This window comes from Sturnus vulgaris, chromosome 9, assembly GCF_052056855.1.
Source record: "Sturnus vulgaris isolate bStuVul1 chromosome 9, bStuVul1.hap1, whole genome shotgun sequence".
NCBI classification, from domain to species: Eukaryota; Metazoa; Chordata; class Aves; order Passeriformes; family Sturnidae; genus Sturnus; species Sturnus vulgaris.
The window spans coordinates 12,671,004-12,697,353 of NC_142251.1; the positions used below are offsets into that span (position 1 = coordinate 12,671,004).

The 26,350-nt window shown below is 39.0% G+C and overlaps 1 protein-coding gene and 1 long non-coding RNA gene across 5 annotated transcripts in view; one reads left to right on the forward strand and one right to left on the reverse strand.

The window, feature by feature from the left end:
- Positions 1-1,234, reverse strand: part of ADGRL4 (adhesion G protein-coupled receptor L4) — a 72,925-nt gene extending 71,691 nt beyond the window's left edge. For both annotated transcript variants that reach the window (XM_014872190.2, XM_014872189.2), the window contains exon 1: positions 755-1,234. In XM_014872190.2, coding sequence (XP_014727676.1) covers positions 755-776 — 22 coding nt within the window. In that variant the 5' untranslated portion in view covers positions 777-1,234. The remainder of the gene's footprint in view (positions 1-754) is intronic.
- On the forward strand, positions 913-25,668 carry LOC148222813 (uncharacterized). 3 transcript variants are annotated; one of them, XR_015805380.1, is made up of 6 exons: positions 913-1,100; positions 1,708-1,867; positions 13,264-13,353; positions 15,646-15,780; positions 19,432-19,580; positions 25,169-25,668. It is a non-coding gene; the product is annotated as an uncharacterized LOC148222813 (long non-coding RNA). The 3 variants fall into 3 exon arrangements; XR_015805381.1 differs by lacking the exon at positions 913-1,100 and adding an exon at positions 1,308-1,419; XR_015805382.1 differs by lacking the exon at positions 19,432-19,580 and having other exon boundaries at positions 916-1,100.
- Positions 25,669-26,350: the final 682 nt, after the last annotated feature.

The following is a 26,350-nucleotide window of genomic DNA, read 5'->3' on the forward strand; positions in this document are numbered from 1 at the left end:
TTGGTTAGTTATAAGGCATTTAGCTCAGAAGGGAAAATAAGTTTTTTACTTTGCAGTTTACAAATTGTTAGCAGGATGTAGTGAAAGTTACAGAACATTAAGATCTTTCTGGGTGCTCTCTTCCCTTGCAGTTCTGCTTTTCCCTACCTAAATGCCATTCCAGATATTTGCTAGCCTAGTGTTACAGTTTAGTTGCCTCATGAAATCTCACCAATATGTTGTTTTCTTGGACAAATTAAGCCTTCACAAAAAATTCAAAAGACTAAAAATTACACACAAATTTTAAATAATTCTATCTAATCCAAGTCAATTTAGATATCAACAAATTTCACATTTTCTCTTGTGTTTCTGAGAGGAAGAACTGTCGTCCATAGGGATAAAAACAGAAACCTGTGGGATTCTGTTGTCTTTTTACTGTTTTCAGCATGTGAAATCTAAAAATTTCCCAAACAGATGGAGAGGGAGAAGGAAAAAAAACGCAAAACAAATGCACAGAAACTCACAATGTTTCTGTTTTTCTTTTATAATACAAAAGCCACAGGGAGATAAAGAGAGGCATTTTGGGGTTTGGTTGTGGGGTGATACTAACCATGCAATTACCAAATCCAGCATCAGCACTGATCAAAGCTACAAGGACTTCCAGTCCTGTGTATCCAGCACCTTCCAACCATCCCCAATATAATAATTTCTCCTTGCCAGACCCCACTCCCTTCTCACCTGCCACACACTCCCCAGAGACAGAGATTTCACCTACCTAGGAATGGAAGCAGTTTCATTGGTGATGCTGTTGCTGTGCTGATGCAGTGCCTGGTGCAGAGCCCCTGTGTCAGAGAAAAACCCTCCTTGCTTTAAAATATACGACCATGTGCAAAATACGCACATATGACTGTCAGGATAGCGATGTCCCGGGACAGGCACAGCCCTGACACTGCTCTTTGTCCCAAGCCTCACGCTTCCAGAAGTTCCTGAGGCTCTCAGGCAGGACAGGAAGGGTCAGGAGGGGCTGAGGACTTGGTCTGCTGGCAAGTAGGAAAGCAAGGAGAAAGCAAAAGGGAAAGAAGAGGCTGCGTCTTGCAGAGGATATCAGAGAGGATTGCGGGGTGAGGAGGTTAGAGGAGCATGGAGCTGTTTGGGAGAGGGGCAGGCTGAAGCTGGAAGGGGTGACTGCAGCCTGTGGCAGTGCAGGAGCAGCAGGTGGAGCAGATGAGGGAGAGTGAGGAAGAGGTGGAGGAGAATAGTAACTTGCTCAGTGTTTATGACTCAGAGGTAACGGTCTACATGCTTCCTTCCACCTTTTCCTGCTGACATGAGGATATGTGAGCCCCAGACTCTTTTTGTTTGGAATCAATCTGGGCTAACTGCAGTTGTTCTTACTGCTTTCTTCAGTTTTGAGATGGATCTTTACTGCAGTCAAGCAAGGTTGCTTTAAGGGTAATGGGATGTAAGGGAGGTACAGGAAATCACTGAACTCTGCTTTGTGAGGAAAACAAAGACATAGGCAGGGAGGAAAGAGGCAGGAAACTCAGAAACTGAAGGAGACCAAATTTCTACGAGTTTGTGGATTGTGTAATAAGACATGTTCAATACAGCATTTGTCATGTCTGTGTTTAATGCAAGAGCAGTTTTATTCTCATTATAGCATGATGAGACTTCAGCGTGTCCTTATATCATGCATTGATGTGGCACTATTTTCTCTAATCTTGCCAGGGACAATGTGCCTACAGTCTTTCCCAGCTTTCTGGAGATGACAGCTCTCATGTTGAACACTGTAAAACTGAAGCAATGACGTGTGCCTGTCCTTATAGATGCAAGCTGCAGGATGTGCACAAACAGCCGTGCTGCTGGGAGAATGGAGAATCTCTCTAAGGTAAATAAAACACATGAGGCTGTGGAATGTCACTGTGACAAAATATGTCATGTCTGACTAGAAAGTTTTGAGGCTGGGACTTTGGTAGGTACCAGATGGGTCAGTCTGCTCCTGGGAATTATCTCTAGATTTTGCAACAATTTTTTCTAAACTTTTTAGGAACTATTTGCTCACCACCATTTTCCAGCCTCATGGTCTCTGCTGGTTGGAGTTCAGTGGGTAAAACTCTACTCAGGCCAGGGAGGTGTGAGGAATGTAGAAGTAGCACGTAGGTGTCTGGTTGGCACAAAGTACTTCTGGAATACCTTGGCAAACAAAAAAAGTCCTGGAGATGAAGCTCCAGGAACCGGATGTTAATTTCTGATGAACTGCAGAATAATGAACAAAGGGTCCAGGTGTAGGAAGACTTTTTTCCTCCTGTTTGACTTTGTGATAGGGGTAGGACTTAAAGGGTAAGAGAGGAAGGGACTAGGAATTTGTTTGTTTTGTTAACTTTTCCCGTAATCTAGTGCATGGAGACACAGAGGAACAGAAAATCAGATGACCTGAGGACAGCTTTGATCTGCACGTCCTGTCCCTTGTGCTGGCATGTGCTGTAAGCTCAGCTAGGCTGTACTAACTTACAGATCCTGCTGCTAAACTTCAGTGGAATAATAGGGGCTGAAAGCTTATAATGCAGAAAATATATGTTGTTGTTCTGTGTCTTTTTATTTCCCAAAATCAAGCTAAAAGATTTTAACAGTAAGCAAGAGAGCAGGAAGTTGCAACTTAAGTCTTAAGAGCTGGAAACGCATTTTTACAGGTCAAAGATGTATATTTCAATTTTATCTAGACATCAGTATTCTGTGAGGGGTGTCCAGATAGACTGGTTGGAGAGCAATTTCATAATGCCAGTGATAGTAAAGTTATAGTAAAAAACTTTTTCTGATTCAAAGGAGAAATTGTGGATGATTCAGAAAAACCCCATGGTCTAACTATTGGGAGACAAATGCCTCCTTTGCTTTTTTGCTAAAAGAGGATGTGACAACACCTTTTCACTAGTCAATGATTCAAAATTACAAGGGGGACTATGCCCATTACATCAGGAATTTTCCATCTGGAATGGTGCTGTTGGCCTGCTCGCTGCACTCACAGGTGTCGTGGATGACATCGAAGGCAGTGCACAGGTCTAATTGCAACTGGTTTGCACTGTGACTGGCAATGGGTGAGGAGGGAGCACATAAAGAAGAAAGATGAGGAAGAACAGAGCAAGGATAGGAGAAGGTAGGCTAGGTCAAGAGCAACTCGGTGATAAAAGGAGCTTCGATCAGATTTAGAAGGCAATAGGGAGACAGTGAAGAAGAGGGATTTAGGAATATCTTAATGAGATCTCAATACTGGGAGCAGTGGATTACTTTTGCATTACACTGCTTTAAAAACTGGCTAATGTGAGTGTCATTTAGAGGCTGAAGACAGCAAGGTCGCAATAGGAATGGATGTGGAGAAGGATGGACTTGACAAAGATTTTATGGGGAGAATGAAGAGGAAAGAAGAGATTTCTGAGACATTTTGGAGATTAAACCAGGAGGATTTACTGATAATATCTATTGGCATACAGGGACAGGAGTTAAACTAAGTGGAGATGAGCAAGCGAACACATGAAAAGGAGACACTTTCAAATTTGTGCTGTCAAAAATTTCAAAAAATGCTGAGAAAAAAATATTGAGGTGTCACAAAACTGAAGTATTGATGAGTTCCTGTCTTTATAGGCAGGGAGGAGGGACATGCACAAACGTGCATATTCCTGAAAGAGCCGAGAATATGTCTAAGCTAAATAAAATGGGTACAAGAATGTGGAATGTCAGTACTGCAGAATCCATCATTAAGAAACATTAAAAATTAATGGTTTGTGGAAATATTTCAAAAATCTTTCCATTCTTATCCATGGAGAACAAAACCCCAGTTCTATACTTAACTATGTTGATCATTTTATACATAGGCTCATTTATCTTTGCAGGACTGAGTTAGGAAGGAATAAGTAAATGAATATACACAGGTTAACATGCTTGACTTCAAACCACATATTTCTGATTACTGATGACAGTGATTACAACGTCTTACACGTGACTGTAGAATTCTCAAGCTGATTTTTGTGCTGGTGAACTGATAGGAAGACAGCAGCCTGGTTTTATAAATTATTGGGTATTTTCCAAGCTTTGTATCATGAAAAAACCCATTTATTTCTAGTGATTTTAAAGGTAATTGGGATGCTGATTGTGCAGACAATGCTGTGAAAATAACATGAACAGCTGATGACTTTCTAGAGCTCAATCTTACATTGCTTTCAAAAGATAAATATAGATAAATACAGAGCACTGCTTTCATTCCAGAAACTGCCTATCGTGCCAACAAAGGAAACAACCTGAACGGAGCTAGTATTAGGTGTGTTTTTTTAAATGAGCAGAAGCATGATCTGCTGTATTAAAGATACTGTTTGGTGTGATCAAATTTGGACTACTAGTTGAATATATAAGAAAGAATCTCACTAAATTTGCAGTTTGCCATAGGTTGCAGACCCCACTTTCAGACCACAACAGATCATCCTCAAAGGAGATGGTGAGAGGGTGTATCAGGTTGAGAGACCCTGAATGCCCAGGGTAGGGCTGATAAAACTTCAGCCTCCTAGGTGTTGAGTTCTGTGTATTTTCAGCACCCTCAAATGCCAGTATCTAACCCAGATAGATATATATGGCTCCAGTATAATCCACCCTGCATGTGCAGAACAGTCAAAGGCATGTGCATGCAACACACACATTTATCTCTATCACAAAGTACATTCATGTACCAGTTACTGAACTGGGATAATAAATATTTAATGGCAATAATAAAATTATGATAATTATGATAATGATCTTTCAGTCTTTGCCTTTTTTTTATGAGTGACTGTTGAGTCACCAAGTTTCCTGTCAAAAAGAAAATATTATGTTAAACAGAGAGAGGATGCACACATGCATCAGATAAAGCTTTTCCTCTGATGCTTGCTATGCTTGCTGTGTTTTTTTTATATCAAATTTATTTATTGATTTCAAATCAAGTCCTATCACTTCAAAAATTTAGATGGTCTTTTTAATACTTCAGAAATATTTCATTTATCCTTGTCACTAGGAAAATTATAGGGTTTTTTCTTCTAGTCACAGAAATCTGGATACAATTGAAAATGTACTTAAATGTCAGATCAAAATAATGAATTTCCATTATTGGTTAAAATTATTTTCAAATAAAAAAAATCCATGGAAAGTATTTTTCAAATACAGGCTACTCAATCACTGGACAGCCGATCTCAGAGGGCTCTAGCTCAAAAGTAGTGTCAGCATCTGTTTTATAACTGTCTCACCTCACCTTCCTGTCTGAGTGCTTTACAAATCCTTATCATTTTATGTGCAAACATCATATTCCATCTGAGCATACAGGGCTGAATAGATCTCTTGGGATGATGTAACTCTAGGCAATTCTGAAGCAATAAACACACAAAGTCACATAAACATATGCATGCACACATCCTCCTAAATCTGCGTAGCTATGTCCATCTGAAGGAAATGGCACATTTCAGTGCTCAAAGACAGTTCCTTTCTTCTCTTTGTTTTACCTCGGATGAAGTCATGAAATAAGGGAATTTAAAGTGAATGCAATGTTTCTGAAAGCCAGATTAACTGCCCTGAAATTGGGCTCTGTTTCTGCATCTGCTATAATACAGCAGAGATGTACAGATTGAGTATAAAGTTCCCCACAGCTAAAAGGGATAAAGTAATTCAGTTTCCGTGTCTGTTTGTATTCTCCTGGTCATGCTACAGTGAAATTGTAACAATAGTCACATCTCTGCAGGAGGAATAGAGTGAACTCCATGAATAATTACACCAATGAAATGCCAGACTACCAGTTCCTTTGAATGCACTCATTTTATACCAGAGCATCAGAAGCGAAGGGCTCTCAGAGTGCAGGCTCACATCTGAACCACCAGACAACCAGACTGGGTCCTACAGGCCCACAATGACATCTTTGTGGTTTTCACATGGGAGAAGAGTTCTGACACTTCCTGTCTGCCTACCACACAGTCCCAGGCTGGCAGAGCCTGTCCTGACCTGTCCAGGTGTTTACCCCTCTCAATGCTACAGTCAATCTCCCAGCAGAGCAATATCCCACAAAATCCACCGTGAATTTTCTGTCCTCGGGTAACACTCTGAAAACAGGTTAAATTATTATATAGATTTGGGGTTTTATCAATTTACTTCAATGTCTATTGAAGAATGACTTGATCCTAAGCAAGGATATTGGAATTTGGTCCTGCATTCCCAGGAACCTTGATGTACCATGGGGCTGTATCTTGCAGTGATGCAGGTCAAAAGGAGCAGAGAGCAGGTGTGACCACAGGAATGGACAGAACTGTGGTCAGAATGAGGTATACACACTACTGGAAAAGAAGGTGCTCTTTTCCATCCTCTCAGTCTCTCACAATTACAGATGTCCTGGATAACAGTTCATAGAAGTTCTGGCGCTCTGCTGCTGCTGTGTTCTGCCTCACTTCTCACAGCCCTGCCAAGCCCAATGCCCTCTTCCCTTGCCCTCCTTCCTTTCTTACCACTTTACCCCTTCATCCTTTCTCCCACTGACTCCTCAAGAATTTGTTCATTTCCTATCTGAGAACTCTCACAGAAGGAAAAATACTTGAGGACCATGACAGGAAACAAAATAATCCTCAGAAGAGGGAAATAACGAATGATCATTTAGGACTGAGAGTGGAAAGTTCATCATATGAACTGCCAAGAGTGCTTTAAGTCAAACCCAAACATCTGCATTACGAAGAACAATCACTGACTTCTTGCATTATCCCTTCCCAGGCAGAAAGTACTCTGTGATGCATGGGCCAATAAAACTATTATCCTGTAATATTCCTTCTCTGTGATATCATCTCCTTCCTTAAATGTTTCAGGAACATGAGAATTTGCTGGGAACTTGTAATGTTTGGAGAAAAGTTGCCTGTAGCATGCAGAGTATGAGGCCTCTCCATTCAATGACAGCACAGATTATGCTTTGAGAGAGAGCTTGGACAGGAAATACAGGTCCTCAGTCAACCCTGCTATTATCAAATTACTTTTTCTATCACATCAGTCACTTGGTAAAGCATGTTCCTCATGTGGACTGACTCCAGAAAGAGGTTTCTCTGGACCCCAGTACCACAAAGCAGAGAGTTTGTAGCAGCTATGGAAAAATTCCAAGTTTTTTGTTTGGGCCAGTGACTTAGAGCCATGTTCTTCTCACTCATGCTACAGGGTCACGTTTCTCTGCTGTTGGGGCACTGATGGCTGAGTGCTGACAACTTCTGTTGGAGCAGTTTAAAATGAAAACCTGAAGTATGCTGAAATGGTTAGCATCCTTATATAAGTCTATAAACTCATAGCTAAAACTTTCTATCTGTTCTATCATGCTAGACATTGGGTTGTGGCATGTCTTAAAGAAACTCAAAATATGCTCCTCACAGAATTGCATGTTTTGTATAGTGCTGGTGCTCTTGATGTTCTCTTGACTTTGAAAGTAAACTTGCAAGTTTAACTTGTATCCTTCAGACCCCTTCTCACATGTACCTGCCATTTCACTTGGAGCTGTTTGACTGTGTCTTTTCAGAGTTGCCTTTTAGCTTAAATTGATGTAATTTTATTCCCCAAAAAAGAAATTAATTATAAATAAATAAATCTAGTGATTGTTGTTTCCCAGCTTGGACTCCTTACAGGTCTAGTGGTCACTACTTCTATCTTACATTAGCCCTGCTCATGGCTGGAGAAGGACTGAAGAGATATTTCTGCTCTGGACCTACCCTCCCCCTAGCTTACAACACTTTTCCTTCCTCTCTGCTGCTGGATAGTGCGTCCATCCTAACCCAGAGGTTAGAGCTAATTTACACCCCATCAATAGGCACAAGTAGTTTAAATTATTTCTTACAGTGTTCATTATCTTGTACCTGTCTGCAGTGAACTTCATCTGGTATCTTGTTAGTCAGTCACTCAGGTTTTATTAGCTCCTCCTGAAATTCCTTACTTTGCTCCTTGGTTTATAAGTTAAATAATTGTGTATTGTCAGCAAATTTCAGCACCTTGTTATTCATTCCATTTCCCATATCATTAAATATGAGTGGTGAGCAAATAGCGGAGGAAATTATTCATGAATATTCATTTGAAGTTAAAAGCAAATTCCATTTTCACAGCATTCGTGACTAGCCCTTGTTCACTTTCTGCAAACAACTGAGTGCTAAAAATTTACTAGTGTAAATGCATGCAGAAGATTCACATTTTGTTCCCATATACAAATAATTCCTCCTAAAATTTCCACCTGCATGTTTCTAGATAAAATTCACATTTCAGTAGAGGAGATATCTCTGGAAAGGGGACAAAATCCCAGAAGCTAAGAGTATATTTGAAAGGCCTATTCCATTCTCGTGCAGAGACAATCTGACACAAGACAAGGGAGGAGAGAATGGCATTTCTGACACATCCCATTTCAACATCTGCACCAAAGCAAAGACCTGCAGCCTTCTGCCCAGTTGCCATCTGCATGGGCTCCTGGCCCTATTTCCAGCTAGTTTGGTTTATGATTGGCTATTCCATGCATGCTGGCATTCTGTTCCAGTGCCATGGTAGGGCATGGTGGACTCCCTGCCAGCGCTGGTACTGCCTGGCCGTGCCCAGCTGCAGGCTGCTGGCCATGGGCCCTGCTCTGCTCTGCAGCTGCACACCCGGACAAAGCTTTGGGCAGCTCACTGCACCTCGTGGCTCCCTGGCCACCTTTGCCATTTCAAGAAACAAGAGCCTCCCTCACCTGTACAGAAGTTGCACTGCTTACACCAAGCACAGACCCTTTTAAAACATTACCCTGTGCATTTCTGAAACAGCATAACAAGATGTGTCATAAATGAAGACCATAAAAGAATGAGCTTTTTTTATAATGGCAGTTAAGAACCCATCCAGTCTTTTAGAAATTCTAAGAGTTGCACAGCAGCTCTAACCTAGATCAAAGTTATGTTTGGAATCCATGTACATGCTGAAAAGAGAGAAAGAGAAGCAAGGTTTGTGAATGAGGCAGGCTATCTGCAATACTGTGACACAGTGCATGAGAAATACCATTGCAGCCAGGTGATTAAATTGATTTGTCTTCCAAATGCCAAGAAGAAGTTGAATCAAGGTAGCTCATGAGCAGTTTAATTTGATTGTCCCTATATTTTATTCCCAGTTTTTTAGAAATGGTATCAATACTCTCTTAAGTGTGCATACAAGGAAAAGAGCATCTTCCTAAACGGCATCACAGCTGCTCCAGTAAATTCAAATCTATGCTCCACGTGAACACAATGTCACACACACATACTCATAGTGGACAATTTGGCCTTTTGGGTGATTAGCCTAAATTGTTTTAAGGTCTGCTCCACGCATTAGTGTAATGACAAAAACAGGACGGAATGGTTTGCAGTACTTAAAAAGCAGCAAGAAATATGTGCTTGCCTCAGTTGTATGTAGTTCTGTGCTTGAACACCCAGGTGTGGCAGGCATTTCCTGAATAAACTCCCGCCTGCAAGCTAAATTTAGTGGAAATTTTGCTCATGCATAGCTATAAGACTTGTTCTTTAAAAGAACTGGAATACAATAAGTCTGCTCATGAACTGCTTTCACTAGTACACTGAAGTCTTCACTAAATCAGATGTTTTCAGATTAAATATTTAAAATACTTTCAGAATACACTGCTGCTGTATGTATGTGGCCCAGTCAGTGCTGATTATATCATATGATACAGCTTTTTTCATAAGATTGCAGGAAAGGAGACGTGCAGATAGTCATATGCAACTTCCTTCACAGAAATGCCTGTATTTAAAGTGGAAAAAGAAAGGAAATTAAAATGAGATTCCATTGTTTAGATGAGAAAGTGCAAAGGTTCATGACTAAATTAATGTAATTCTGACTTTGACCTTTAGACAAAGCATTTAAGAGCTTTCCAATAGTGACATCATATTTACTTGGTGCCTATGCCTTAGTTTGCAGTTTAATTGCTTAAAGAATAAACCAACTACAGATTTATAGTATATGCATTATATAGCAGATGTCTTATAACCCTTACACTCATCCCAGTTGCTTTCATTAATTCAAATGGTGATCTGCTGGACTTCAGCACACAAAGGCCTTCCCTATAACCTCACAGCCATGATCCTAGAAACATCTGGGTGCACAAATGGGTGCTCGTGAGAAATTCCAGTGTGTCTCAGGGAACTAAAGGGATGCAGAAGATGAACGTATACATTTGCAATTCTATATTTCACATTGTTTGTCAATCTTCATTTTTAAAAATTCTCCCCTAGGTATCTTGAATTGTCTTTTATTTCAATATTTTTGAAGCCTCTCTATCAAGAAGAGGGTTTCCTTGGAGATTTTGAGATTTTGAGTTCACTGAAGTCAAGGGAACTATGCTGCTTTATGCAAGCTGGGGATTTAGTTTGATAGTCTCATCTTTGTGAATACAGAGCAGATTGAATTCATCCAAACTTATGAAAGCCACATGAATAAGTTTGTTTGAACAATTCTGTTGTATCCCCTCTGTATTTACAGTGCAATTTAGCAGGCTGAAATTAATTTTTCCTCCCTGATTATGTTTTCTACAGACGCTGGAGAGGTTGATGAGTACAATATAGTTCTAAATGATGTGCCTTATTCATGCTTTTTTCTTTATGTTCCATTACTGTAGGATTTGAGTGGAACCATATGATTATAGTCTTAGGCTGTCATGCAAATGGACTAATTTTGTTCCATTTCCCATTCCCCTCACCGTCCTTGTCAATGCAAAGGATAAATCTTGCTCTGTGTTCTGTTCCTCATAGACTTGCAGGGCTGTCATCAGAGTGGATTAATCTACTGCCTGTGTTATCACAAAATTCTCTTTCCTAACAATGACTTATCACCAAATTTAAAGCTTGATATGCTTTATACGCAATCTGTAGACTTAGTCTTGCAACAAAAATTGTAATGAGAGCTAAAAATGGTACAAAAATAATCCATTCTTATCACAGTCTTTGAATTGTAATTTCATGGATTTCCTTGAATACAGTATTTTACTGAACAATACCAAGAGAGAACACGATAGAATAACATATTTGAAATTTCAATTTTAAATGTCACCTAAATTAAGCTTCCAAATTGTTTAATTAAGTGACCATAGCTGTATTAGAGGTTATTGTCAGCACAATCTCGATGCAAGCAGTTCCTTCGATAAAAGCCAGGGTGTGGACAAACTATTACTCAACAGCATATAAAAACACCACTAAAAACAATTATAATGGTGGGACTTAAACCTAAACAAATACAAATTTTGGAGTTACTTCTTCCACATATAATCCTTTAACTCTCCCCTTCATGCTTGGCTATTGCATGGTTTTAAAATTGACATGTGGTTGTTATACATTCTTGTAATTTATTCTTTTCTCAGGGTTCTCACATTGGTCTACATTACAATAAAAATGTTTTAAGCATTTCTTTAAAAGATTTATTTATCTGTGTTCTCAAGATACTAGATTAAATAATTTTTTTAATTATTTTTCTCTCTGATGTAAGGTATAAAAGGCCAAAAGAAACTGATTTAAGCTACTCTACATAATGCTTTCTAAACTTCAAGCTATTTTGTTTTTTTTTTAGTGTATTAGGTTTGTCTACATGGGAATTTTAGAATGAGTCAAAGAAGTCTATGCTAGATGGTGTTAAATGGAAGAAGGCACTCCCATGCCACTACCTAGAGCTGATTTACAGAAATTCATATGTTAACCATTTCATTTACAGATTCTGGATTTTTTCTGACTTCATAGTTGTCATTTTTGGCAAGGAACCCAGTGCAAACTTTTGTGTGTCAGCTTTGTGATTTTTCTCACCGTGCTTTGGGAGATGTCTCCGACACCTGGCAGGAGGCCTGGGACTGGCTGTGTTAAACTGCCATGGTGCTTTCCCCATAACTCAGCTGTGTTTTGCCAGCTCCATTTCTAAACTGCCATGAGAGCAGCCTGGAAGACACACTGCTCACTTACAGCAGTCTTCAATATAAGCAGGATAATGTCTTGTACTGGCACTCATGCAGTCAGATGGGTTTGCCCATGTAGCTTTGGAGGAGCAGCACTAAGATTTCAGAAGAAAGAAATCTGGAGGATGAAGTAAAAACCAGTGTGTGGTTCGTAGTGTTATTGGTAGTTTTGGTTTTGTGTATTTAGTTTTGGTTTAGTTTTGATTTTCTTTGGAGGCTTCTCTCTGCAAATGCATTCAGAATGTGCAACATTGCTGCTTTCCTTGGCAAGCTGTCAGTGTCTGATAGGATGAATTCCTGGGAGGAAAAGCACTGCTGAGGAATTTTATGCCAGAGACGGTGATGATCCCACTAAGCTGTTTGATGCTCATTTGAAGGTAGAGTATCCACATGAAAACCTTTTTCTCCCTATAATTTAATACCCTTCTTGCTTAAAATACTGAAGAAATAAAAGCTTGAAAGTCAGCATCAACAAGTGGAAAATGCACTGGGTATTATAGATGTCCCCTACAGACATTAAGGACATTTGGCTAGGTCTGTAACATACTGTGCTGCCTCTGGGTGAGAAATGACTGCCTCAGAAATGGAAGAAGAGCTGGACAATTCACAAGATAAAACCTGTCTTGAAACAAGTACACTAAAACAGACTGTCTGTTTTGCTGTGAGCTGTCCTTTTTGACATCCAGTCCCACACATCTCACTTCACACCCACATAAAAAGAATGTTTTAAAATTATAAAAAATGTCTTAAAAAGTGTTCCTACTTTGAACATTAACCCATCAATGCAGAATTTCAGATCCAGTGCTCTCTGTCTGCACTACTGCACTGATGCACAGCTCAGTCTTGGGAGCGAAGTTCCAGCCCTGACTCTTACAAATTTCAGAACACATACACAGAAATGATGTGCATGAAGAGCTCTCATTGTCTGCAAGGTCATATATTTTATGAGCACTGTTAAAAGTATCCTCCTGGTCAGATCTCAGCATTTGTGTAGAAAGGTTGTTTTTCTCTCATTATGGTATCATGGGAATTTGTCACCTTTTCTTGGGTTCCTGTTTGGCTTCAACGATTTTTGAGAAACTTTCCAGCGTGTTGGTAAGTGTGCAGTGATAGAACAGCTTGCCAAAGTGCTCTCTGTTTTCCAGGAAAACAAGGAGGTATTGGGAGCACTGACTGAGGCTTGGTCCTCTCTTGTCTTCAGTCATTACCACAGAATATTTTTTCTTTGACTTGGCACAGGGAGTAGGGGCAGGAATTACCATCTCAGTTTTATTTATTCCAACAACATCTTGTAGACATTTGCTTTTGTGACACCCTTCCAGATGGGACTGAGCATGCAGCTATTTGAGTCCCAGAGCTCTACAGATGTCCAGATGGAAGACTAGAGTGCACAGCAATCAGTGAGTAATTGGGTAAGTGATAGACCTGCTGCAAAGCAGCATTACCTCAGCCTTAAGGAGGATTAATTACAAAAGACCTATGATGCCAATTAATTCTTTTTAAAAAGTTGTGTGTGGATTCAAGGCACTTTAAGTCAAAGAAGCTGTAGTTAATTCAACATAATATGCCTACATAAATAAGGAAGGGTTGAAAGATATTAAGCACTTTATATAGCATGTTAGCAAAAGTATCTGAGTTTTTTTCTTTTTTTTGTAAACGTGTTCTGGAAACAGTATTAAACTGATCCCCCTGTCACCAGAGGTGGTCTTCCTAAAGCATAGTGCAACCTCCAGTTTTGTCTCACACACAGCACCCATTGCTGAATACTGAACATGAAGTTTGATCCCAAAGTGCTGATAAAATACAGCTGATTTCTCAGCTTAGGCTGACAAGACTTGTTCATGCTTAAAAAAATAATGCCTCAAGTGACAAGCCCTCAAGATTTCAAAGGAACCCTAAGAGAGTTTTGTTCAATCAGAAGGTAACAGAGATGCTCTTCCTGACACATCGCTGCAGTCTCACTGGAATAAGACAGACACCAAGGAGGGGGAAATACTACTGATCAGGTTAACATGAAAACTTTTTTGCAAGCACTAATTGGAATGCAAATCTTTGTACCATAAAAACCTGAGCTATGAATAGAACATTGGAGTTTAATTGATTAAATCTGTCAGTTTCTAAAAAAGCCAGAGATACATGCTCTGATATACTTGACTCCCAACAGTTTTATTAATAGCTGTATGGTGCTTCAGCTTCCTTAGAGATGCAGATATAAAACACAGTATATTTTTACACTTAGTAGATTTCCTATGAAAGGCACACGACAGTGTGACTCACAAGGTGAGCACACCGTGCCTGTCCATGGGGCTGGCTCTGCTGAACTGCTGAGGCTGCAGAGCTGTACAGCAGCAGGAGTGAGGCTGACTGTCACTAAAGACCAGGGACATTGCCATTGTTCCATGAAAGAAATCACAATAAATTGTAACAAACACAAGCTGTAAAATACCAGGAAATCAAAGAGAAAGAATAAGAGAAAAAATGAACTCCGGCTAATTGCTGTTTTAATTTCATCACCATTTTTCCGAATCTCTGCTCTAAGAAACCAACAAATGTATGAATCCTGCACTGGGAGATGTGCTCCCCTTTAGATAAGTATGACAGAGTGCATGGGTGTGTGTGTGTGTGAGGAGGGTGTTGGCCCCTCTGCTTATCAGTATGCTCAAGCTTAATGCCTAACGTGACAACTTCCCCCACAGCTGCTTTCTCATTATAACTCAAGTAGGTTAGTTTCAAAATTATGTATCCAGTAAGTCACTGCAGATGTTCACTGTCACCCTATGAGTCCTCTGCTTTATTTCCTCAATGTGAATTATATTTTTCTTAAATCCTGGACCAACATTTATCTGAACATATATTGGGACTTTTCAAAATTACTGTAATTGATTGTAAATTCCTTACCTATCTGAAGGCAAGAATAAAGCCCTAAAATGAAATGCCGTTAAAAATTACGGTATAAATTAAACTATAGAACAAGAATGCTTTTGTTAATCTTCCATCCTGCCCCCAAACTTTAAAAAATAAAAAAGACTTTGTGCTCCTATGATCCAAAATAACAATACCCACGTATACAGCATGACACATGGTATCATGCTGTTTCATTAGTAAGACTCCTATATGGTTTGTGTTTTATTAATACAATAGTATTTAATAGATAGTTCTTGCACTTTGCATTGCATACCTGGTCTCATATTGTGTCTCAAATATTTAGTCTTTAATGAAGAGAATATGAAAAGAGGAAATAAAAAATTAATTCAATAGGCTTATATTTCTACTCTGTGTAGAACCACATGAACCTTTTCTGATTTTCCAGCAATTCCAAAAATCTGAAACAGTTCCAAACCACCTGAGCCAGAATGAGAAAGCATGAACTACCTGAAAAAATAAGATAGCAGTTTAAAAATCACAATGGTAAAGAAAAAAGACCTTCAAGTAGAAAAATCCTTCAATTTGGAATACTGGAATATCAAGATATTGAATCACAGCAAAGCAATTTAACTTCTATTTCAGTTTTTATTTAAATTTCCATCAATCTCTTCTTGACCCAAACAATTCAGAAAAATTGAAATGGAGCCAAGAAAAAATTCATTGCCACCCAATCAGTGTTTTCCAAGAAAATTTGACCTACCCCTACTTTCTCCTGTGCTTGGCAAAGAGATTAATTTATTTATGAATTTTTCAACTTTACTTTTTATGTTTTTCTATAGAAAAAAACAAGCACAACTGGGGAAGAGGTTCCAGCATAAATATATTTGACAGCTCATGGAGAGATAACTTGCTGCTATTAATCCCGCTGGCTAATAACAGCATAAATTTACCCTGCACAGAGTCCTCCTCTTAAGGTATGAACACCCAAGTTTGGACATATTAAATAAAAAGTGAGTGAGCTGTTACAGTGCAGGTGCATTGAGGCTGGGTAAGTGAGGGTGGGTGTGGGCAGCATCACAGGGAGCAAATCCCAAAGCTGTGGTGGGGCTGTGGCACCTGTGGGTGGGTGAAGTGGGGAAGGCTCCTGCCAATGTTACACAGCCAGAGAAACTGCAGCAAGGGAAATTTGGAATGGCCACGCTCCCAAGAGTCCATCACTGACCTCACCCAAGCAAAGCCTGAGGGGTCAGGGAAAAGGAGTCCCCTGGGGAGGTGGAGGACAGCAAACATGACTGTCACCTGTCCTTGCAGGGAATGCCAGCCTGATGCAGGACACAGGACAGGTAAACCACTCCTTCCATGCAAGGGACTGGCACAGAACAGATAAACCATTCCTTCCATGCAAAGGATCTTGGCCTGAAACCTGTAGAGTGTGGCTTTGTTCAAAATGTCATAGCAGCCAGTTTCAGGATTCAGGGCATTTCAGTGGAGGGGCAGAGACCACAAATAATGCCCTTTAATTAACACTGTACAATATGTTTCCTATACAGGCTGACACAACTGTCTATATTTCAAGTGGTAGGTTTATACAGCAATGGTTGGAAATGAGCAGATTTACTGCAAATACCACCATAAATAAACTTTCCTGAACTAACATTGGTAACACAAACAAATGATTATGTCTGTTGTCTGAAATGCAGCAAAAAGCAAAATTGTGGCAGGTGTGACACCTGATAGCTAAATTGAAATTTATAGAATGCATATGGCAGAACTTCATTTTTCTTTTTCATTTAGTGATCAAAAACTAGATGACAGACAGTGTAAAATGAAAACAGATGAAATGAATTTCCGAATGGATCCTGCCAAGTTTCATTTTCTCCACAAGTTCTTGGAAAGCCCAGAACCTATTCCCATGTGCACACACAGAATTTGCAGATTCTGCTCTTTACCTCTTCATCCTGCCATCTGACAGTTTGCCAAGTCCTGTGTGCTGCAGAATGATTGTGAAGAGAGGTCTGTTTATTATGGTAGCAAGATCATTCTGTCAGACTTGATAGCCTAATTTTTATATGGAGTATAAATAAAATATAATAATATATAAATATCTCTGTACACATGCACACATTAATTATAAAAGTTTTCAAAGTCACAGTCATTATAATGCTTCCTCTGATGAAAGCAGAAAGACTGGATAATAAACGAAGTGTAATGGAAATTTGATATGAGTTTTTAAATGTGGGCTGAGGTAAAAGGTGAACATAAGCAACAGATCCTTTTACTCATCCGATATGAAACAAGATTCTCTGTGGAATAAGTTTCAGACAGGCATGGAGAATTTATTTTTAATCAGCTTTAAAATACAGTCTATAATAAGCATGCCCTTAGGCAGTTATACTGTGCATGCCATCATAAAAAGAAGAAAAAAGAAAGGAAAAAAACCCTTACAATGAGGCTTAAGAAAAATGGTCAACTGAATGCTAGATTTTTTAATCTATGGTTGTCTTTGCCCCTGCTGTGGATTCCTATATCTATTCCTATATCTTTTCATCAGGAGAGTTTGGCAAAGCCACTCAGCAGGTGCTGTATGTTGGGAGCCACAAAAATCAATATAGGGAATATGAAGGCAATTTTTAAAAGCTAATGTGTGAAACATTAAAAATCCATGCAGTATAAACCATGTATAATCTTAGCAACTCCCCAGCTCAAACTGATCAAACAGCAGAAATTGTGGTATATTGCACACTAAAGTGAAGTAACCTTTAAGGCTGAAGATGGATTCTTTTGGGAAAGTATTTACAATATGGTATATTAAGCACTTTGGATAGAAATAACATGCCTTCTCTAACAGGGATATACACTTGTGAAAGAAAACAACTGGACAGTGATTTCACGAGCTAAAGGAAAGGATTCAAGCTTACAGGGGAAAAGCTCAAAATTTATGCCTTTTCATAAGAAAATTATTGGATAGTTTTCATTTCAGAGGTTAACATCATTTAATTACAGCTTTTAATTAGGACATATTAGTTGCAAATTTATGTAGTGTTTTCTTGGAGACAACATATGTCATATAGCACTGAAATTATTTTGGATAAAGCTTTATAAACCTCTTAAGCATCTAATGAGGTCCAGTGCTAGGAAAAAAATGCCTTTGGCAGAGTCTCCATGCATCAAAGATATCCCACTAAAATCGAAGTGATTGTTCTGGGGAAAAAATTGTGCAAAACACCAAAGCATTCTGCAGTCTACCCCAAAGAGATGAGAGATGGGGAGTATTTCTGTCTTGGCTGGGTAGCTGGAAACATGAAGAACAGAGACATGAGGGGACATGCCAAGGTTATGTACAAAGTCTTTGTCAAGGCAGGATCTAAATATACATCTTGAGAGTCCTAGAGGGCACAATATTGTCTCATTTTGAATTGAAGTACTCTTTCTAATTCAGTGCAATCTTCCAAAACAATTATAGCCTACAGCATATGCACAATATCCTTGAAAAAAATTAACATGTGTTTTGTATAAAATTCCCAGCACAATTATCGTCCTAGCACACTAGTATGAAATCAAGAATAAAAAGGTAGGTAAAAGGAAACAGCAATACACAGAAAACATCGAAAAATGGAAAAAATGGAAAATCTCCGCCAAATCCCAAACAGAGAGCTGAGGCAGACATTCTTACTCTCAGTCTTTCCAAATTGTCCCTGTACTGGCTGACCAGATTAAAAGGGCAAAGGAATCAAAACGTGAGCCTAATTGGAACTTGTCTCAGTTTCTGTGCAAATACACAATATCTCCAAAGAGATGTACTTTACAACTTTGCGATTGGAGTAATATATCCCATGGCTCCTTTCTTAATTATTTCATTGAGACCTATGGAAGTCCCTTGTTAAAACTTTTGCTGTGATGTAAAGTCACACTTTTTATTATTTAACATTTTTGTGTTGTGAATTTTGTATTTGAAGAATTTTAACTGGAACATTAAAAACGTTCTCCTTCAGAACAGAAGTGTATTAAGTACAGAACAGATTTGCATAAGACTTCTTAAGAGAGAGACCGTGATTAAAAATGCCCCTACAACACCTAAAATACCTGCTAGCAGTCAAGAACTGAAGGAAGGAAATGAAATTCTTGAAAATATAATGAACTTCTATGCTGTAATATTAAAGACAAAAGAACAGAATTTTTAAAAATGTCCAAGGGAAAGAAAAACAAAAGACTGAGTAAGATTTTTGAATAACTGAGAAGGAAAAACAATCACCAAAGACTTAGGCATGGCAAAACTACTGTGCAAACACTTCTCTTCATACTTATGATAGGAATTAATCAGAAGGAAAGATGTATTGGATGCAAAATCCAAGAAAACAAAAGGAAAATGTAAAACTGATTTCAGTGAGGGGAATGTAAGCATATACTTAAGTCAACCAAAGAATATTTTGGCATCTGAAGGGTTTTGCTACCTGGGGACAAGGAGCTAGCAGAGATGATAGCAGGGGGCATCTGCTGATGGGACTGATTTTGCAGATCAGGCTCCATCACCCAAATGTTAAACAAAATGTAGTGTTCGAGTCTAAACAGAGAGGAAAGAATGAGTGACCGGGACATGTAAACTTTTAACCTGGCTTTTGTTCCAGGTGAAGAACTTGAAAAGATCACAGAGAAATTAATTTATGAGAACTGATGGAGTGGAAAGCATCTCAGCAGAATCAGCTTGCATTGCTGAACTCAGGCTAACATCACCAATCGACTTTTTCCACATACTGAACTGGGAAAAAAAGATGAGGTAAAATTAATCTGGACTGCAGCAAGATGTGTTGATCTAGTTGCAATCAGAAGAGCCACTGAGATAATGGAGATGAATTGCTGGCTCAGGATGATGATATGGTGGATGGTGATTAGTTTTCAGATAGAGTATTATCAGGCTGAGTCATGGTTCAGCTCAGCCAGCACCGTACTACATAATCTCTAGTGATTTTAAGGCAGTGATTAATTTGGTCTTGGCCAAATCTATTGTTGGAATTGGGAGCAGCAATAAAGATTTTCTTAGAGTTACTGTTATATACATTAAAAGCATCTGTGGGGGACTCTGGGTATTGATGGAGCAGCAGTTATGAGCTCTTATGTCAAGGAATGGAAGAGATAGTGAGTCACAATTTATAAAACAGTTTTTTAAGTGTTACTTAGAAAATGATTACAAATATACTGATAGGGGAAAAGCAGTGAATAAAGAAGGGGAAGAATACACATAAAATGGCCATTGAAAAGCCAGTTTTCTCCTGGGATGTATACAGGGGGACATAAGCTATGCTTATAGCATAGTAATGTGTATTCAGCTCGAGCTGAGTACAAAAGACCACCAAGCAGAAGCACTTGCAGTTTCTCACTGCTTCCAGGAGTGTGACAGACTGTGTGTGGTACTGAGTGGAGAATTCAGGTCAGCAGCATTCCCAATTCAGAAAGAAGCTTCAAAGCCATTCTAAATGGCCTCAATTACATTTAGAATACCACAAAATATGCATTTTATGTCCAGTGGATTTTTTGTAAATGACGTCACAAAAGGAAAAGTGGTTCCTGAAATGGAAATTTAACATGAAATGCAGATTTCCCTAGTCAAGATGCCATTGAGCCTCCTTCTCCACAACAATCTTACAAAGGCTCTACTTTGCCTGGCAGCAGCACCATTCCACATAGTCCTATTCTTTGTCCTCCAGTTTAGTGCCCAGGATAGAATTTAGAGAAAAGTACATTACTTTGGAGATTGAAATAACTAATTTGCACTTGGGTAGGGGGAACATTCAACAGCTCTGACACTTTTTACTTCTGCACTGAGCTTCAGCTGCTTCTCCCTGGGTAGGGAACAGCCTCTGGACTCTTTGTCTTACTATTTCCCATGCTACTCACCATTCTGGTTGGTGTTCAGGATACTTGAACTGATAACAGCTCATAAGAGAACTGATCACCTTATGAATGCTCTGTACCAGCCCTGCTTTCTTGCAACTGGATTGGTTTGATGGGGGAAGAAAGATTTCAAACCCAGAAATGCTGGCAGTAGGAAAGGTATGCTGATTTGCCTCTGTGTGCTCATTCAGAAATCAGTCATTCCAGTCCCAATCCAGATCTGCTGGGACTGGAAGAACAGTCTTTGTTGTTCAATGTTTTCTTGATTTTTCCTTTATACATACAAAATTTTGTATTCCCATAACTCTAACAGGATGTGTTTTTACTTTTTCCTGACTCCTCTTCCTGGCAGGAAACCAGACAAGCCTCTCTGTATTTAAAGTAAAAAGAGATAAAAGATTCAAGATGGTGACTTTGGACAATATTTTGCCATTATTCATTTCACAGAGTTTTTTTCTCAACAGTAGATACTATTTCCAAAGTATTTTTCCCTGCTTTTTTAGTGTCTATTCTCTGGGAAAATGAAGAAAAATTATAACATTTTTAGGAGTGTCAGCCATCCTGACAAAAAAAAGACAAAGAAACCAAGTTGGCTATATTTTAGCAAATTAACCATATGCCTTATATCAGTGTGAGACGTGCCCCATTGAGAGGAAATAATCACCCCTGATTCTATGGAGATCTTTGCCAGGCCGTGGGCTTGGCTTCTGATCTGCACACATATTTATCAATGCTCACAGGTTTGTTGGAATTTTTCCTCTATGCTTATGCTGACAGAGACCAAAGTAGATGGGAAAAAGAAGAAATATTGTTTTAGCCTTACTTCCACAGAAGGGACCTATATCACAGCATACCATAATATAAATGCAATAATATAAACACAATATTACAAGATTGTGGTTCAAACACAGCTGTGGTTCACATTTCTTGATACAGTTACAAGAGAAATATCTCCTTTTTCCTCCCCGTTGGAATAGACAGCGCAGATATTCTGACCCATAAACATTTGTGCACAGGTTCAACTTCTACTACTAATAGTAATCAAACCTTTCCACTGGCCTCATCACATATTTAAAGTTGAGTATAAGACCTAAGAACTCACAGGGCCAGAAATATGAATCAGGGTTTACACGGAGAGAATTGAGGTCCAGAGGGATGCAGTTGCCAGGAAGTGGCTATATATCAGAAGAAAAATTGAATTCAGACCTCTGAGATCCAGCTAAATCACAAGAGCACATTTCTCCTATTTAATCATTAGATAAAAAGTGAGATTGAAGAAAAACTTCAATTTGTTTGGAAACCTTTTTGCCTCCATTTTGGGACCAGATCTCTAAAACAGTGTCAAATTCAGCAGGGTAAGTACCCACAGAAAATGCCAGTGAGAGACTGTGATTTCCCATTTGCTTGTTGCTGTTTTTTTTCTCTCCCCTAACAAGAATTCCTAAAATAATCTAAAGTATCTGTTGTTTATATCTGAAGAAGACAACAGTTTAAAATATGCATACCTGTTTCCAGTGAGTTGAAAGCACAATGTAACTACGATTTTATTACCATATCTTTTGTTCTCTGGGTTTCTGTTTCAAGGGTTTGATCAAAATTAATGTGGCCTCTCTACCCAATGGCATTTATTTTGGTTATAAGATTAGAAATGTAAATTTGCAATAAAAGAAGAAAATAGGAAGCTGTTTTTAATGAATATTTTACACATGACTAATTAACAGAATCCCCTACAGGAATTTGGAAGTAATAAGGAATTGACTGAAAATAAATTAAAAATTAATAAAGGGGTCTCCAAACAACTTTGTTTATGAGCATTACCAGTTGCATTCTCAGTTATGAATATTTCAAGCTGCTTTACTATTCAGAATGTTTTATTCTTGGAGTGTTCATAATTTTAGAGGTGATTAGACAAAAAAAGAAGAACAACACAAAACAAAATGTCTTGAAATGATAAAGCCTACCTGGGGAAAACTTGCTAATGCACAAATAATGGCTTAATATCCATTGTTTTTGTCTAATAATACCTGTGGTATGATGTTCCTCTTAATCCTCATCTTCTAAATGGAGGGAACAGAAATGCTAGCTAATTCATTGAGAAAAATGAAAAACTATTCCCAGGAATTGTCTTAAGAGAAGAGCTGCTGTGATGCAGCTGTGCACAGTCATTAGTGGCTGTAAGCTGGGCCTGGAGGGCTCTGCCCTGGGGCTGGGCTGTGCAGCAGCACGGTGGGGACACCCAGCTGGGGTGTCCTGTGTGACCTGCACACAATTCTCTGCTGATGGCAGAAAGCACCAGCTCCACCCGGCTGTTCTGCTCCCAGGTGCTCACCAAACCTGTACGTTAAAGAGCATTGCAAGATAAGGGTACAAGAAATATGCCTTTATATGTTTACAGTGTATCTTCATTTATACCAGTATAGCAGATATATTACTAGGGAGGGAGAGGAAGAAACACACAAATGCTACGTGTTCTCAGATGCCTAATATAATGTTTCAGCTAGGTTAAAAGTCTCTGAAATAAAAGTGATTGAAATTCTCTTTGATACAAAAACTGATGTAAAAAATTCCTCAGAAAACTTAGGCTAAGCCATCCAACACCTTTAGCTGAGGAAGGTCAGAATATAAGCCTGAAGAATAGAAAAGAAAAGGAAATAAATGACCACTTAAAATAAATAAATAGATCCCCTTCACTGTTAGATGTTCTGAGATGATCCAATAACCTAGGTATCCTAATATCAAAGATATATTACAGCAAAACTAGAATGAAAACAATAAACATTGACTGAGGGTTTCTGGTTTGGTTTTTTTAAAAAATTTTTGTTTATTTGTTAATTTAAAACAAACGAAACCAAGTTTTGCACAGCTGGTCATTTTCTTTTCTCTGAACTTTAAGGACTTGAAGCCTCTTCTTGGCTCATATGCACCAGGAACAGAGTTCCAAAAACGTGACACAGTGGATTGTTCTGTTTTTTTTAAAGCAGTGGTGTTTCCTGCTGACACCAAATATTCACAGAGAAGATAGCTGGTATCTATCTTCAGGAGTAAAGAACCAATACATTCAGTGTAATCAGTGAAGGCTGTGTGAAGGTTCCTTCAATGAGAGCTTGATGATCACTGCCCAGAATAAAATGAACAGCACAGTATTTTTGTAAACTTGTCCTACACAAGTAAGAGTATAATACTGTTGCTACTACTAGTAATAAAAAATAATACATTTGGTCACATATGGAAAAGAAGTCACACACATTAATGTAGGAAATTCTAACTCTTTGCTTCAGTGGCACAGTTTGTCTTCCAACAGAGCAAAATCCTCTTTCCTAGCTATGTGTTTGGGCAAGTCTCAGTCCCATTTTGCTTCAGTTTCCAGGTAAATATGTCTTACATAGGCTATATGTCACCAGTGTTTGATGGCTCTTTTCAAAGGCTGTATCAGACAAGATGTATGTGTCTTATTCTTCTCTCCTCTGCCCAGGGAGACAGATGAATTGCAAGAGAATTCTGCTGTCTCCCGTGATAAAATTACCCATAGAAAAACAAGACTAAAAAATATGAAAATCCAATCCCATATTTTAATTCACTAATTGCTTTTACATTGTCACTGCCACCTGAGAAGTTTATAATATCTTAAATAATGAACTAACATTTAGGGGGTGACCTCCTCCCCTGGAAAAAAAAATCTGCAGATCTCTTGGGAATAAAGAGAATGATGACTCCATCATCATCAAATGCAAAATCCCTTAAAGTCAGTAATAACCCAGTACACTTTGGGCCTGGCAGTTCTCATCATAAAATTACAAGTTTCTGTTCCAATGCATGGAGAGACTAGGGCTTCTCCATTACACAGAGGAAGGCCATGTATCTCTCTGATCAATAGCACAGACTAATTAATTTTGTTTAAGTTTTCTAAACCAGAAGTATTTCCCTGTGTCTTGCAGGATGAAACCTAAAAAATTCGTGGTCAGCTTTGATTTTAGGCAGACTCCAATGAAACCTTGGAAAGCTCCTAAGTCTCTGTATTCCTATCTGAACATGACAGTCTTCAGATGTCTTGTGTTAGTAATTTAAAACAATAATAGATAGTCTTGAAAAATCAAAGAATTCTCTCCAAGTGTGAAGTCCCTTGTTAGTCTCTGATGTTTTTTTCCATTGCCCTTGTCTAACAATGAACCGACTAAGTAAAGCTCCAAACAGTTTTCACCAATCTGTAAATGTGATGTATTTCTTAAAAATAACTGAGTACTACGATTTAGTTATCAGTAAAAGCTTTTAAATAAAACCTAAAATATATCCACATTGTAAAAATAAATTGTTAACTTCTGAGTTTTATTGATAAGGCCATTTATTAAGGACTTTGGAGTTGATTTGCTCATTTGAAGATAAGCTTCGAACAACATTTGTTGGATATTCATTCAATTCTCCACAGTCTTTGTTCATTTACTTCTTCTAATGGAAACACTTTTTTTTTTTTTTAAGGTAGGAAATCACCCTGTGTGCTTCTGATGGCCTGCAAAGACTGGACTGAAACAATGGCTGACACTGAAGCATCCATAGGTGCCAGCGAGCACTGAAGGAGTCCAACCATTGGCAAGGAGTTTTTATTGGCAGCAATGAGCCCATCCTTCCCATGGGAAGTTGGCCATGCACAGGAGCCATGTGCTCTGGGAGAGTGGTGGGACCAACCAACAGCTGGGGAACAGCTGGACTCACTGATGCTTCTGTGCTGCTAGAAAGGTGAAATTCATGGCTGTTTTACAAATAACAAGCCCATAGCCATTCCAGCTGGGAATAGTCAAGTTGAAAATGATAGTTGGAGGTTCCAGGTCAGTTCTCCCCAGAGCTCCAACACAGTGTGGTGGGTTGCTGTGTGTGACTGCAATGCTTTTTGCCCACAGGAGTGGTGGAAGGGAGGAGGTGCAGCCTCTCCTCTCCTCTCCTCTCCTCTCCTCTCCTCTCCTCTCCTCTCCTCTCCTCTCCTCTCCTCTCCTCTCCTCTCCTCTCCTCTCCTCTCCTCTCCTCTCCTCTCCTCTCCTCTCCTCTCCTCTCCTCTCCTCTCCTCTCCTCTCCTCTCCTCTCCTCTCCTCTCCTCTCCTCTCCTCTCCTCTCCTCTCCTCTCCTCTCCTCTCCTCTCCTCTCCTCTCCTCTCCTCTCCTCTCCTCTCCGTAGCTCTACAGACCGTGCACAAAATTCAGCACCAAATTCAGCTGCCTCTTTACACAACCAGCTGCCAGACTGGAAACATTTTGAACGTCAAACCTCTCAAACCACTCTACTGAAGAAGAAAACCATGCCTTTAGAAAAATAGAAAGATCAAATACAGGTCCTGGCTGACACTTTTCAAGAGTTCTTCCAAATAAGCCCGAAAAACCAAAAGAGCAATTTGTGTATATTTTCTAAAATTTTATTGTACTGATTCTTTAGAAAGCTCTGGCAAATCTTCCTCACAAGACACATGTAACAGGGAAGTAGACAATAAAGCAGACTTCTCAGGTCATGCTGTTTAGTTCGAAAAAACTGGAAACAAATAGAACAAGAAGTGAATGAAAATTTTGAAGTCTCTTATGTATAATTTCTTCAGGTTCTCATCTTACAATGAGTCTTCAGAGCAGCTATCACAGGGTCTAACTCTATAATTCATATTAAAATAAAGCAGCAAGA